Source organism: Delphinus delphis, chromosome 21 (assembly GCF_949987515.2).
Source record: "Delphinus delphis chromosome 21, mDelDel1.2, whole genome shotgun sequence".
NCBI lineage: Eukaryota > Metazoa > Chordata > Mammalia > Artiodactyla > Delphinidae > Delphinus > Delphinus delphis.
In genome coordinates, this window is record NC_082703.1 from 5,988,708 (window position 1) to 6,003,172 (window position 14,465).

The following is a 14,465-nucleotide window of genomic DNA, read 5'->3' on the forward strand; positions in this document are numbered from 1 at the left end:
TTCCCCAAGGCACACAGTCCGACTCCAAAGCCCATGCTACCATGTGCAACCTCAGGGCTACAGCGTCTCCCCACCTCATCCTCACAACTGCTCATTCTGCCACCGCCCGAAATTTGGGCGCGCTCCTGGCGATGCTCAGATAGAGGGGCACGCGCGCCAAAGGAGGCCAGACCGCAGGAAAGGAGCAGCGGAGCGCGGGGCCGCTCAGCCCGCTCCCCCTTCTCGGGGGCCGCGGCTCGGAAACTACAAGGCCCAGCAGGCAGCTGCAGGGGGAGGAGGAGGAGGTGGGACCAGCGCGGGGTGGGAGTGAGAGAGCGAGTCCTCGCGCCCCGCCGGCGCACAGCGCTCGGAGCGCTCCTGCGGGCACTGGTGCGGCGGCTTCCGCGGCAGCGGCGGCGGCGAGCGGGAGCCCGAACTCTGGTCCAGCCGCAGCGCGCGGAGGAGCCCGGGCTGTGCCCGGAGCTGGGCGGCGACGTCCAGACAGGACCGAGACTCTGCTTAGCGCATTGCGGCGACCTCGCCTTCCCCAGCCGCCAGTGCGCGCCGCAGCTGGAAGAGCGGCGGAGCCCGAGGACTTTTCTCCGGTCCGAGGGGCGCCCCGCGGGGCGCAGGGGACCAGTGCGGCAGTCGGGCAAGCCGCGGCGCCGGGGCCCCGGCAGGGCTATGGAGCCCGGGCTGCCAGAAGCGTGAGGGCCGCCGCCCGGTTCTGGAGAGGGGGGCTACGGGGTCTGGAAATCCCGGGCGGCGGACCGGAGCCCTCCCCCCGCCCCGCCTCCGGGGCACCAGCTTCGGCTCCATTGTTCCCGCCCGGGCCGGAGGCGCCGAGCTCCGAGCGCCACTGGGAGTCGAGCGCCGGCAGTGGGGCTCTCGCGGCCCCGCCAGGACCCGAGCGGAGCCCGGGGGAGGCGGGCCGGAGCCGGGGACGCGGGCGCCCGCCCGCCCGCACAAGCCACGGCGGACCCTCCAGAGGCGGAACCGCAGCGCCGAGTGAGGTAAGAGCCGCGGCGCCCCCGGATCCGGGGCGGGCTCCGCGTCCCGAGCGGCCCCCGGCGCTGGAGCCTCCCGGCTGCGCGCTCTCCCCGGCCGCAACCCAGTCGGGTCCGGCGCCTCCCTCCACTCGTTACCCGCCCCCCTCCACCGCCGGCTCCCTCCCCAGCGCTCGGCGCCCCCCTTTTGTCTCCCCTCCCTTCCCTCCACTCGCGTCGCCTCCTGCGCCCCCTCCCCGAGCCGGTCCCACCGATCCGCCCGCCGCTCAACTTTTCCGCCAACTCGCGCTGGGGAGGTGGCGAGGCGGCGGCGGCTCGGCGGTGAGTCCGGGCAGGGACAGGGCCGGGGCCGAGGCGGCGGCGGCCCTCGGTTTCCTGGGACTGGGGAGGCGGGCGGGAGTGGGCAGCGAGGTGGGGTGTGTGTGTGTGTGTGTGTGTGTGCGCGCGCGCGCGCGCGCCGCATTCCACTCCATCTCCTTTTAGTCCACCCGTGGGGACTCACCCCAATCCAGCAGGTAGCTTTGGGTGGCACGCTAAAAATCCGGGGTCTTTCTAAGTCCTTTTCCACCTCCGGGAAGGTCTGGGGTCGCAGTTGCGGGTGGGTGGGCGGCTGGGGGCCTGAAGGGGGAAGGAAGTGGAGGGGTAGGTTAGCTTCTCTTCGAATAGGTTTTAAGGGGGTGTCGTCACCAAATGGCTGAATCTGCCTTAGCGGAGAGCGAGAAAGGAATTCCCTTTTCCAGAGGCGCTTATCTTCGACTTAGTCCATCTCTGAAAGGATCGGAAGTTTGGGGAAGGGGAGGGCGCCCAGCGGGTGATGTTAAGCCCCATTATGGGGTCGGGGGGGAGGGGAATGTTCAGTTCCAATCTGGTTCGAGGAGGTGGGGGAAGGGATGAGGGTTTTGTCCCGTGCGGTTCACTCGGCTGCGATGCAGGTTGCTTCTCGGGCCCAGAACCCTCTGTCCCCGCTCCGCCTTCCCGTTATGTTTGGGGTTAGTAGAAGAGGGGCTAGAACGCTCATTTGCAGAGGAATTTGTTTACTTTGTAGTCGCAGTTCATTTAACTCATAGCCTGTGAAGGCAGCCAGACGCCTTTGGGCGAGGGGGTGGGGGGCGAGGGGGAGCGGTGAAGCCTACTTCTCCTTTCTGGGCCCAGAAGCTTTAGCCCTTTTCAAAGTTTCTGCGGTGTCTTTCTCCCCCACCACTCCCCCCCCGCCCCGATTTTCCAGATGTAGCCGCCGCATCTGGTTCCGTTTCACCCCACACGGGTACACCGCAGTCACAAGAACATCCCTCTTCCTCCCTCCCCCCTCCCCCAGATTAAAACTGGGATTATTCAATTTGGCCGTACCACCTCGCTCTTTAAGATTTCTTAAGACTTGGGGATGAGGCGTTGGGATTTGAGAAGAGAAGTTGCCCTGGATGCCAAGTTATTTAGGATCTGATATGGAGGTGGTGCTTTCTGGCTCGTGTGAAAAAGAGGCATCGTAGAAGAGGGGGCCAAGTTTTTCGGGGGTGGCCCATCTCATCTGCTAGAGATGGTCAGACCCAGAACTGGCCCTCACGGAAGTTTCTGGAACCAAAGCATTACATTCTCCTCCCTTCAGTTACAGCTGGAGCAGTGGGAACGTCTGACCCTGTCCGGAGCCCGCCGCCGGGTCTCGGGCCGCCCGGCGGTGGCGTCACGCGTCCCTTTTCCACCCTCCCTGGAGCGAGCCCGGGGCGCAGCGGCCCGGGCGTGGGAGGGAGGCCCCGGGCTGTCGCTCCCTGGGTGTTTTTAAGGAGTTCTTTGGACGGCAGCTCCCGGACACTGAAGTGGGGGGCGTTTTACCAAGTCAGGACCGGGTGGAGGTTTGAAAGGACTGTGGAGGGTTTTTCTGGTTCTAACCTCAAGGCAGGAAAGCACTTTCTGGCTCCCAAGTTGCAGAAGGGTGGGGAGAGTTGTTCTCTCACCCTCTCCTTTCCAGCCTCTTTCAAATTGAAAACACTTCTCTGGTTTCCTCCTTTGGGCAGTAGTTTGGAGGCTGTAATGAAATCGCACTTTCTCTAGACATGGTAATTAAGGTGACTGTTTCCTCTGCAGATGTGCCCTGCCCTTTGCACCTCCGGCCCAGAGCTTTTTTTGGAATACCTTCTAAATTGTAGAACCTTAGCCTTGAGACTGTTGAGCAGAAAGTGGCCATTTTCCCCTGTTGGCCCGGGCTCCCGGTTTCCTCTCTGAGGCTTGTTTAAGAGCTAAGTAGCAGGGCCCCGTGGGACATGCCTCTGTCTGGCCGATTACCCCCAAGCCTGGGTCATAGCCCTTCCTTCGAGTGAGTGTCGGAGCGAGAGCCCTTGCAGAGGACCCAGCTACCTTACGGGACTACCTCCCTAATGACTTGTTTACATATTTCCCCCCAGTTGGTTGGGAGAAGCTCCAGGGCTGCTGCAGACCCCCGGAGGAGCGCAGGGTGTCTGGGGACAGGGAGGCTGCTGGAGGCTTGGCTCCAGCTGGGATGGTTGTGTACTGCATCGGTGACGAGCTCCTTGAAACGTCTGTTGCACTTACTCTTAGTCATAGCTGAGTGTCAGCTTTTTAATGAGGGCCATCCGGGTGGCGAGTCACTTGGATAGCGTGCTCTCACTGTCTGCTTTGACCAAGCCCGTAGAAATGTGCATTTTGGAGGCATTTCACAAATGGGATTCGGGCCAGAGTGGGCACCTCTTCCTTTGGCTCCAGAGTAGGCAGTCTTGGGTCCTTCTTTTCCCTGGCTCCTGGCCATGGAGGATGTGAGAAAGTTCCGTTAGGCACCCTTAGAAGAGCAAGTGGAGCAGAAGCACGGGAAGACATTGAGAGGAGCATGGTCATTGCCATGACCCCACCCTGCCTTGAGGAAGAGGATCAGAGCATCTCCAGGCATCCCTAAGCCTGGCCCAGCTTTGTTCCTGGTGCACTCTGGGGGCTAGGAGAACTGAGTTGAGCGTCCAGTAGGTAGCCTCCAGCCATGGAGACCGAGAAAAGTCCATGAGGTTTTGCTTTGTTTGCTCTTGGGTGTCGACCTGGAGCGAGACCCCTAAAACAGGAGATCTGCTCCTGTGAGCTTGGGCTTTCAGCAGCCTCTGAATGCTTCCTTGGGCCTCCATTGTTTAATCTGTCTCATCAAAATGGCTGTTAGTTAAGAGCTTCCTAGGACAGTTTGAGCCTGTTGCTGCTGAAGGAAAAGAAGGTAGACAGAAGGGGTCCAAACATCTTGCTCTGAAAGGGCCTCACATCACTTGAGAGGAGCTTAATTTCCTCTTGGGAAATACATCTTGCATATTTCATCGCAAGAGCTTTGGGAAAGGTCTGAGTGAACCCGGGACTGGTGGGAGTCCAGATGCAGAACTTCAGAGAAGGTTCTGGGGTTTCCGGAGAGGATTAAAAACCAGACTTGGGCTAGGAGAGTTGCTTTTCTCCCTAAGTTTGCATTTCCCTTAGAAATTCTCTCCTCATCACCATTCCACTTGCAATTAAAAAAGCCATGTTTGGGCTCCAAGTAAATAGCCCTCACCTGGGTGAACACCTCCAAGCATGTGGTGGTCCACAAGCCCATTCTGTCTTCAGTAGCAAGGCTGCCTAGATTACCGTGGAGCACTTAGGGTTTCTCTTATTACTACTTGCTTTTTACATACCTCACTCCCAAGGACATTTGGGCACTCTTTTTGACAGAGACTAAAAACTTTTAAATTAGCGTTTCTCTTGGAGCCGGTACAATTTCTCAAGCTGAGCTGCATGTGTTTTTTCAGATGTTTATTAAGAACTTGTCCTGCCACTCTCACCAATGAGCAGGGATGCTCATTGTTGGTCACTTTTGGGGAAAGCCACCATTTCTGTTAAGTCTTACTCCCGTCTAAAGGGATTAAAGTTTGGGCGTCACTTCCTCAAGTCTGAGGAATCGAGATGTTTAGAAAATGTCCGGGTTGGTATGCTTTGAGATCGAGTTTGGCTGGCTAACAAGGAGTGCTGGACGATTTCCTCTGGCATTGTCAACCTCTTCTCTGCAAGCGTGGCTCTGTCAGTTTCGTTTCCATCGGCCTCTCTTCGTTTCATTCATTTACGCCTCCAGTTCCCAAATGTACCAGCCTCTGCCGTGTGGGTGTTAGGTGCTAAGGTCATTGACAAAGGTTAATTGGATATAGACCCTGCTCTTAAGGAGCTTGAGACCCTATGGTGTTTTTGGAAATTCAGAGGATCCTCCCAAGGCCCAAGAAAGACTTGTAGAAGAGGACCTGGCTGTTTGAGGTGGGGCTCCGCGAATGAGAGAGCCCGCTGAAGACAGAGGAAGGGCAAAGAAGAACGCTTGGCAGGGCACGGAGGTTGCCCAGAGCTGTCCTGTCCCCTACAGTGTAACACAGGCCACATGGAATCTCAGATTTTTCCAGTAGCCACGCTTTTTGGTTTTTTTTGTGGTACGCGGGCCTCTCACTGTTGTGGCCTCTCCCATTGCGGAGCGCAGGCTCCGGACGCGCAGGCTCAGCGGCCATGGCTCACGGGCCCAGCCGCTCCGCGGCATGTGGGATCTTCCCGCACCGGGGCACGAACCCGTGTCCCCTGCATTGGCAGGCGGACTCCCAACCACTGCGCCACCAGGGAAGCCCAGTAGCCACGTTTGAAATTAAGAAAAAGGGAACAGGTGAAATTCATTTTCCTTAATTCGTTTGTTTCAGTTTTTATACTGTATTTGCTTTAGCCCAATATATGTGGAATATCATCTTTTGAACATGTAATCAGTTTAAGAAAATCAATGAAAGGCTCCACATTCTTGAATGTATTTTTCGTTTCTAGCACATCCTGCCTCGCACGGGCCACATTTCAAGGGCTCTGTAGCCACGAGGGGCCACCTAATGGGACAGCTAGGTCTAGAGTGTGGGGTTTGTAAAGATGGATGGTGAGAAATGCCTTTGTAAAGGCAGGAAGTTCATGTCCTCCGGTTGCCAATTACCAAAGTCTCCTGAGATTGCTATCAAGAAGTGACTCAAAGCACAATGTTTATATATAATTCCTTACATTTGATTAGGGCTTTAGAGAGGAGAGAGCAGATACTTTCACCCATGCCCCCCATTTGAAGCTCGTAACCTCCTGTGGTGTAGGCAAGGCAACTGTTTTAGCTCCCTCCGATGACAAGTGGGATAAGTGAGATGGCATGTGTCCCCCAACTCTCCTCGTTCCCCAGTGAGGACCTCTGCACCCAGAGCAGGAGCTGGGCTGCCAGTCCCAGGAGACGTGACTGATGGGGAGAGGCTGAGGGGCCGGCTGCTGTGTGCACCTGCAGGGCTACAGGTCACATCTGTCAGGCAGTGGAGGAAGGAGACTGTTCCTAAGAGACTTAAAGAATTCATTAATTAGAATGGGAAGAAGGTGAGGTGAAGGGGGAGGTGGCAGTCCCTAGGGTCCCAGATAGTCTGGGGACTAGTTCGCGTCCCTGTGTTTTCCACAATAGGTTGTGAGCCCGCTTACCCCTTCTCATTCCAGGAGTGGGTGCCTGGGGGCCGGGGGGCTGGGTTTTCTGACCATCCTTTGTTTTACAGATGTGGGACTCAAGGCCCAGGGGGGGAGGAGAGGAAGAGACTTTTGCAGGGAAACTGCCAGATTATTTTGAAGTGCATTGATCACAGAGCTGAAAGAGGGCAGTCAGCAGGCAGACCACACCTGCGAGGAGGTAGACAGGCTTTTCAGGGGACAGAGCGGCCGAGTGGTGGTGGGAGCTGCCTGCCTGCTACCTTTGCAAACAAGCTTCATCATCTCGAGATGATACCACCCTTTCCTGTTGGATACTAAAAATTCATTCATGACTCTGGCCATTACTATGGGATTTACTTAAGTCCTTAGTCAGGTGTACCTTTCTCGGTGACTGGCCTGCATCCATTTGCTGTATCTTTGGGATGTAATGAGATGTGGAATGTGGTTTTGGGATGTCCTCTGGCAAGCATCACTTCTATCCCCGGCCGGGAATCATGCCCCATCCTGTGTCCTAGATGGCATATCCATGAGCTGCTTCCAAGGGTCTTTCTCTAGAGCAAAGGAAAGGAGAATCAAAGGCTCTCCCATTGCCAAGAGTCACCTCGGATCTGTCCTTATTTACATGGCTTTTGTGTGACACAGGGATGCCCTCTGGAGAAAATGAGCTTGCGTCCGGTAGAGCCAGGTTTGATCACCCCCTTATCGCTTCCTCCCACCCTGGTCTCTGGCATCCGAAAACCCAGGTGACGTAGACCCGGTGCCCTTGCCATCTCACTGCACATCTTTGGGCAAAGCACTTAACCTCTTTGCGTCTCAGTTTCCCCGTTGCTTAAAGGGCAGTAATAATTCCCACCCCTCCCCTTCAGTTCACAGTGGGGAAGAAATGAATTTTTATAGTTTAAAATCTTACCTAGTCCGTGCTTGGCACGTCCTGAGTATTCAGTAAATACTTGTTCGATTCTGCCTTGTCTAGTCCCTTTCCTAAATTTAGAAAAATAGAGGTGTTTACTTCTCCTTTGGTTTGAAATCATTAAAAAATTTCAGGAAAGCCTTGGGAGGGAGCTAGCAGCGGCAGTGCCTGCGTCTTCCCGCTGGCAGGCGCTTGTGAACGAGGCCAAGAATTCTAGGGGGTTTTCTGCCAGCCGCGCCTGACTCACTCACAAGGGGCCCTGTGTGGCTCAGGGGGAGGCCCGGCTGAAGCACCACATTAGGGCATGTTCCGGGGAAGTGGATTCTCCGAATAACTTGGATGGTTCCCTGGAGTATCTAGGGCAAAAGCCACCTGGAAGACAGAGAGGGTGTCACCCCCTCGTAGCCCAAACGGTGCCCAGAAAGTCTTATCACTTGGTAAATGTTGAGCGGGAAAGACCATTATCCTGAAGACCTTGGAGGGTTGTTTTCAATTTTACCCGTTCGGACCTGAGAAGGATAAAGGACCGCAGTCTGTGCCTTTCACCGGGGCTGGCACGAGCCATCTTTGAGTCAGGCCTTGCAAGAACCCTTATTCTTCAGCACGACCTTTCCCCACTTCTGGATCCATTTCTGTTGGACGTCTGCCGTCCCCTCTCAGCCTCGGGGAGAACTGGATCCAGCTCACGGCTCCCTACTCTGAGGCCCTTTTTATGTAGCTGGTGAGAGTTGTGTTCTCTCTGTGAGGGAAGCTGGTAGAACCAGAGGTCCCTGAGATGCATCCAGTTTTAGAGACAAAAAGAAAGAACCTTGGAGATGGTGTATTTCAGCTTCCTCATCACGTCGGTGCAGAGAGGGTCAGCATCTCACCTGGCTCCCATTTCCCAGTTCTGGGCCTCTTCCATAATTCCTCATCTCTCTTTATCCCTCACCGAAGGGTTGGTGTGCCCTAGAGGGAGTGGAGTCTTAAACTGGGAGAGGTCACATCTGCACACCCAGGTCACCTATGGGAGACGTTCCTGAGGCCGTTCGCTTTCCCAGCACAAATGATCTTGGGGCTCATGCCTCGGGGAACTTTCTGATGATTTTCCCAACATGGGAAACAGTCCACACTCAATAAATAGTTGTAGGACTGAACTGAACCACTCCTTGGTCTAATTAAGGCGCATAACCTTGAATTCACCGTTGGGACAGGACCACAGTTCCTTTCTTGTGTCTGAAGGAGTTAGTTATTGCTTCAGGCACCCTTGTGGGCAGGGTGGCCATGTGACATGCCTTCCCTCTTTTTCTCCTTGGCCCTCATCCCCCATGCAGACCCCCCTAACTTTGGGGTTTTTCTTCTGTCCCCAGAGTCAGCTTGCACAGGAGGATTAAGCCCACGGCAGAGTCTCCATGGAGGTGTGGAGCCTTGTCACCAACCTCTAACTGCAGAACTGGGATGTGGAGCTGGAAGTGTCTCCTGTTCTGGGCTGTGCTGGTCACAGCCGCGCTCTGCACTGCCAGGCCAGCGCCAACCTTGCCGGAACAAGGTAAGGCGCGGGCCGAGGGGCAGCCTGGGCTCCCGGCCCTCAGCAACAAGGTGGGCTGGGACGGACGTGATGTGGTCAACTGCGAAGGCTCCATCCCAGGTGGAGCAGAGGGCGCCTGGACTGTAGGAGAGGCTCCCGAGGTACCTGGGCTGGTGGGGGCCTGGCTGCAGACACAGCCAGCTTCATCAGAGGTTGGGTCGTGAAGGCTGGTGACATCCATCTGCCAGAGGTGACGTGCTCAGGGGGGAGGTTTATGCTTTTCTCCTTCTGAAAAAGGAACTTCTGGTTGGGACCCAAGAGCTAGCTCCCTAACCTAGATGATGTATATAAAATGGGGTTGGGCGGTGTAGTGGGTGCGAGTGACCTGTGAATTTGGGTTTAGAACTTGGATCGGGGTCCAGGGGATGTGCAGGGTTGTGGGAGCTTCATAAAGACCTCCGGCTTCTAGAAAATTGTTCCAAAGACATATCTTCTATGAGGGTCGGCCATTATGGCCACGTGCCTGCCATTTTGTCTTTCTTGACCATCTCTCACAGGCCCTGTTTGGAGGCCTGGTAAGTGGTTTGCTTTGGATATACTGCTGGAGGGATTTCAAAGAGATTGAGAACCAGGGAGCATTACGGGGCGTAGGCGCTGGTAGACACCTGTAGTTTATTGGGAATTCGGAGGGATTATTAGTGACGGAAAAGACTTGCACCCACTGCTGATGGGATTTTTCCGGACTTGTGAAAATACTTCATGGAAATTACAAGTACAGCACACCTGGCAGCTTTCGAAGGTCTCTGAGAACTAATATTCGGGCATTTCTGCTGCCAAAGGGTAGTGTGGCTTGTGACCCAGTGGCTGGTGACAGAAGCAGAGGAGGTTGGCAGGTGGTGGGTAAAGGGCTCAGGTGTGCGCACAACATGGTGGCTGCGTTTAAAGGGCCACCAGTCTCGCTGCCAGGACCTGTGTGAGTGACGAATGAGGAGTGAGGATATTTGCCCTCTTGTAGGGTGATGGAGAAGGAGGGGGGACGGGTGGGGGGGGCTTTCTAGAAGATGCACTGGCTGGGGCAGGCAGATTGGTGTTGTATTCCGTGACAGAACTGAAGGCAAGGCCTGACCTGGAACACACTGGAGACCCCGAGTGGGAGGGACCATCTCTGCCCGCAGGGAGTTCACCATCGGGTAGAGGATGACAAGCACAGAGGCAGCTAAACTCAAGGTGGACCGTGTTTAAACCACGCGGTGGAGTTATAACACAATGCAGTGGGAATGCTGGGGCAGAGGGACAGCCACCGTCATTGAGATGGTCCAGAGAGCTGGGCAGGGGCCTGGGAGGGAGATGAAGGGTGTTCCAGGTGGAGCAGCATGAGTGAGGGTGCTGGGGCAGGACGTATAAGGTGTACAGAGAACAACTTACCTGGTGTGTAGGTAGTCGGGGGACGGAATGCTTGGACAAATTGGACTGACTTAGCATATGGAAAGCTGTAATGCCCTGCTGAGGAAACTGTACCTAAATGGGTAGATACTGGGAGTCTTGAAAAGTTTTGAGCAGGAAAGTGACACAATCCAGCTTCCAGATTTTTAGGCAGCTGAGTTTGGATGGATGGGAGGAAGAAGTCAGGCGGACCTAGGTTTAAATTGTGCTCCGCAGGGCTTCCCTGGTGGCGCAGTGGTTAAGAATCTGCCTGCCAATGCAGGGGACACGGGTTTGAGCCCTGGTCTGGGAAGATCCCACATGCCGCGGAGCACCTAAGCCCGTGTGCCACAACTACTGAGCCTGTGCTCTAGAGCCTGTGTGCCACAGCTACTGAGCTTGCGCTCCAGAGCCTGTGAGCCACAACTACTGAGCCCCCGTGCCGCAACTACTGAAGCCCGCGCACCTAGAGCCTGTGCTCCGACACACGAGAAGCCACCGCAATGAGAAGCCCACGCGCTGCAACGAAGAGTAGCCCCTGCTCGCTGCAACTAGAGAAAGCCCGCGCGCAGCAACGAAGACCCAATGCAGCCGTAAATGAATGAATGAATAAATAAATAAATTAAATTTATTTTTTAAAAATTCTAAAAAAAAAAGTCGTGCTCCACCACCTAATAGCTGCATTACTTGGTTTGACCAATTACTCAAACACAGGAAGTCTTAGTTTGCTTATCTTTAAAATGGAGCAGTAATACAGGATTAAGTGAGATAATCCAGGTAAAGCACTGACAGGCAAAGAGTTAGGAGTTATTACTGCTGCTACCACTGTTGCCAGAAAGACGAGTTGCTTAAACGGTTGTTCTGAATGTCTAGCTAGAGAAAGGCAGTGAACTAGAGTGGAGGATTGTAAGGGAAGGAAAAATAGCAGAGACACTATAGAAATAGAATCTACAGGTTTAGGATTTCCCTGGTGGCGCAGTGGTAAGGATCCGGCTGCCAATGCAGGGGACACGGGTTCGAGCCCTGGTCGAGAGCAGCTAAGCCCATGCACCAACTAAGCAACTAAGCAACTGAAGCAACTAAGCCCATGCGCCACAACTACTGAGCCCACACACCACAACTACTGAGCCTGCACCCTAGAGCCCGCGAGCCACAGCTACTGAGCCCGTGTGCCACGACTACTGAAGCCCGTGTGCTTAGAGCCCGCGCACCACAACGAAGAAGAGTAGCCCCTACTCGCCACAACTAGAGAAAGCCCATGCACAGCAACGAAGACCCAGTGCAGCCAAAAAAATAAATTTAATTAAAAAAAAACAACCTACGGGTTTAAGTAGGTTGGATGTCAACTCCGGGTGACTAAAGACACGAACAAGATGCGAGTAAAGGGAGTGAGTCAGAGTGGGAGGTTTCTGAGGAGTAGATAGAGATTTGGGTCAGCCACAGCATAGGTGGCAATGAGGAGGGGTGGATAAGTTTTGGGAATATGAATTTATGGTGGACCCTAAAGTATTTTTTTTAACTTTCTCTAACAAACCGTTTTGCAGCCCAGGGATGGAGGGTGGAGAAAGTGAATAGCACGCATCTCGGACCTGGGTACTTGTAAGCAGGAAGGGAGTATCGTATCCAAGGGTCGAAACATAAGGAATAGGGGTTGAGGGGGTGATGGTGGTCCTGAAGCTTCTGGTTGTGCATCCAGACTGGGAAAGGAAGCCGGGGCAGTGATGGAGGGTGGAGTCAAGGGGCTGAAAGTCTTGAAAATGACAAAGTCCCGCTCTGCAAACAGGAGGGAGGGGGTAGGAGAGGTGAGGAGGGCTATGAGGAGGCGATGTGGCAGTGAAGAGTGAAGTTACACTGCCATTTTAAAAAAATCAACTTAATTGAGGTATCATTTGCATTCTATAAAATGCACCAATTTTAAGCGTGCAGTTTGAAGTGTTTTGATAAATGTAGCATTGTCCCACATAACTGTCAATCAAGATATGAAACATTTTCATCACCCCCCAAACTTGCCTCCTGCCCCTCTGCAGTCAGTCCCCTTGGCAGCACCGGACCCAGGCAACCACGGATCTACTTTCTGTCACTGTAGGTTAGTTTTGCCTGTTCTAGAATTTCACATAATGGAATTATATGGGGAATGTGTATCCATTCACTTGATGGTGGCCATTTGGGTTGCTAACACTTTGGGCTATTATTACTAAAACTCTTGTGAGCGTTCGTGTACAAGCCTGCGGGCATACGTTCTCCCCGGACTGCCTTGGTTTTGATTTGGGCTCCATTGCTTACCGACTGTTGGCTGTTGGGAAAGCTCCTCTCTGACACTCTATGATCTATATTGGTAATGAACATCTGCTTCTAAGGTCGTTGTGAATATCAGATACAAATGCCTGCAAAGCTGTAAGAACCATGCCTGGACATAGTCAATGAGCCAGAAATGGTAGATGTGGGTACCTTTTCCTGGGACCCCAGAGGAGACCCCGCGTGGTAAAGGGCTTGTTTCATGGATGGACTTGGAGTGCCTTAGGACGCAGAAGCGGAAACCCACGAGACTTGGATGGACATCAGGTCCCAGGTCCCCATGTGGTTGAGTCAGTCCCTCTCGTGGTTCAACCCCTTCTCCTAGATCATCCCTTCTGAGCTTTGTGATGGCGGAACATGGGCCCCACCGTCTTCAGAGACCTGAAGTCCTAAGGGAAAAATCTGTCTCCACGCTTTGTGAACTATAAGGTATCTCACAAATGTAAAGTATTGCCGTGGTCTCGGCCCTGCTGATTATTCAATAACAATGCTGCTGTTGTCCTCAGAAAAGACTGGACTCTGTATTTAAAAGGTTTGCCCAAAAGTTTAAAGCAAATTACCCCAAACCCTGCTCCCACTGACTGAGAGCTTTTGCCCTTTAGAAAGGCTTTGCTCTGTGTGTGTGTGTGTGTGTGTGTGTGTGTGTGTGTGTGTGTGTGTGTGTGTGTGTGTGTGTGTGTGTGTGTCGGGAGCCCCTCCCCCAGTCTGCAAATGCTCCTCAGGGAGTGGGGAGGGCCTGAAGTTTCTGGCTGTCCTTGGAAAGTTGATTTAATAAGGGTTCCAGGAAAACCAGCCTCCCTCCTTCCTCCCTCTCCTTTCCCTTCTCTAGTTTGGGATCTTAAAGAGGCTGAGCTTGTTTCAGACCAGGCTTTGCGGGGAGGGGGGCGGGGGAGACTGAAGCGGGGTCGTGGGCCGGGGAGTAGAATGCCCCTTTAAAAAGATAAGCACTAGCTTGAAAGACACTTCGAGCTCGAAGAGGCTTGTTTTTGTGTATTTTTCTCTCGTTTAGGATAAGACTTGCAGAAAAACAAGGGGGTGAATCCAAAACTGTTTACAAGGCCGCTTCTCGTAATTGGGAATGGGGATCCTCACCCCCTTTTCAGCAGTAACCTGGGCTAAAGCCCCCAGACCCCACATGGTGGAGGGCACGGTATGAGAGCCTTGCCGTCTCAAAATACTTGCCTACATGCTCAGAAACCTGCAACTAATAAACGATTTAATGGCCGGGGTTTTACAGCTCCTCCCACCTACCCAGATTTGAAGGAGTCTGGTGGCCGCTCGAAGAGGGAGAGGTTACACTTAATGGAAAAGCCGCACGATTCCATTTCTGGCTGCAAGCCCCCTGGATGCCAGGCACCACAAAGCAAGGCTTTGTCTTTGTGTTCTGCAGAAACCTGGGCCCGTGGCGGGGAGCTGCAAATGGTGCCAGAGACATCACCCCAGCTTGAAGTCCGGCCCTGGGCCCTGGCCGCCACTGGCAACCCCCCAGGGGCTCCCGCAGCTGTCTTTGGCCCGAAGGGGTATGCATTTCAGCCTGGCTGCAGGGGGAGCCCCGAACAAGTACCGGAGGGCATCCCACCACCAGCCTCGCACAGGCCGAGGTCCTACTGGCTGCGGCCAGTGGGCGTGGCCGGAGGACCTGCGGCCTGGGGGCCAGTGTCCTGTGGGCCAGTGTTGGGTGGCTGCCGGGGGTGGGAGGGGAACATTCAGGAGCACTGCTGCACCCCACCCCGTCCGCAACGTAATTTTTTCTTGTGAAAAGAACCTGTTTACTTCTAATTGACACTGGACATTGAAGAGGAGTTTCTCCCCCCGCCGGGCCGGAAGGCGGGTGGAATTCCACAGGGCAGAGAGCGATGTGGGGAGACCC

The 14,465-nt window shown here is 54.4% G+C and overlaps 1 protein-coding gene across 3 annotated transcripts in view; it reads left to right on the forward strand.

The window, feature by feature from the left end:
* The first annotated feature begins 860 nt into the window (after positions 1–860).
* FGFR1 (fibroblast growth factor receptor 1) overlaps positions 861–14,465 on the forward strand; it is a 47,923-nt gene continuing 34,318 nt past the window's right edge. For all 3 annotated transcript variants that reach the window (XM_060001264.1, XM_060001265.1, XM_060001266.1), the window contains exons 1-2: positions 861–992; positions 8,721–8,899. In XM_060001264.1, coding sequence (XP_059857247.1) covers positions 8,809–8,899 — 91 coding nt within the window. In that variant the 5' untranslated portion in view covers positions 861–992; positions 8,721–8,808. The remainder of the gene's footprint in view (positions 993–8,720; positions 8,900–14,465) is intronic.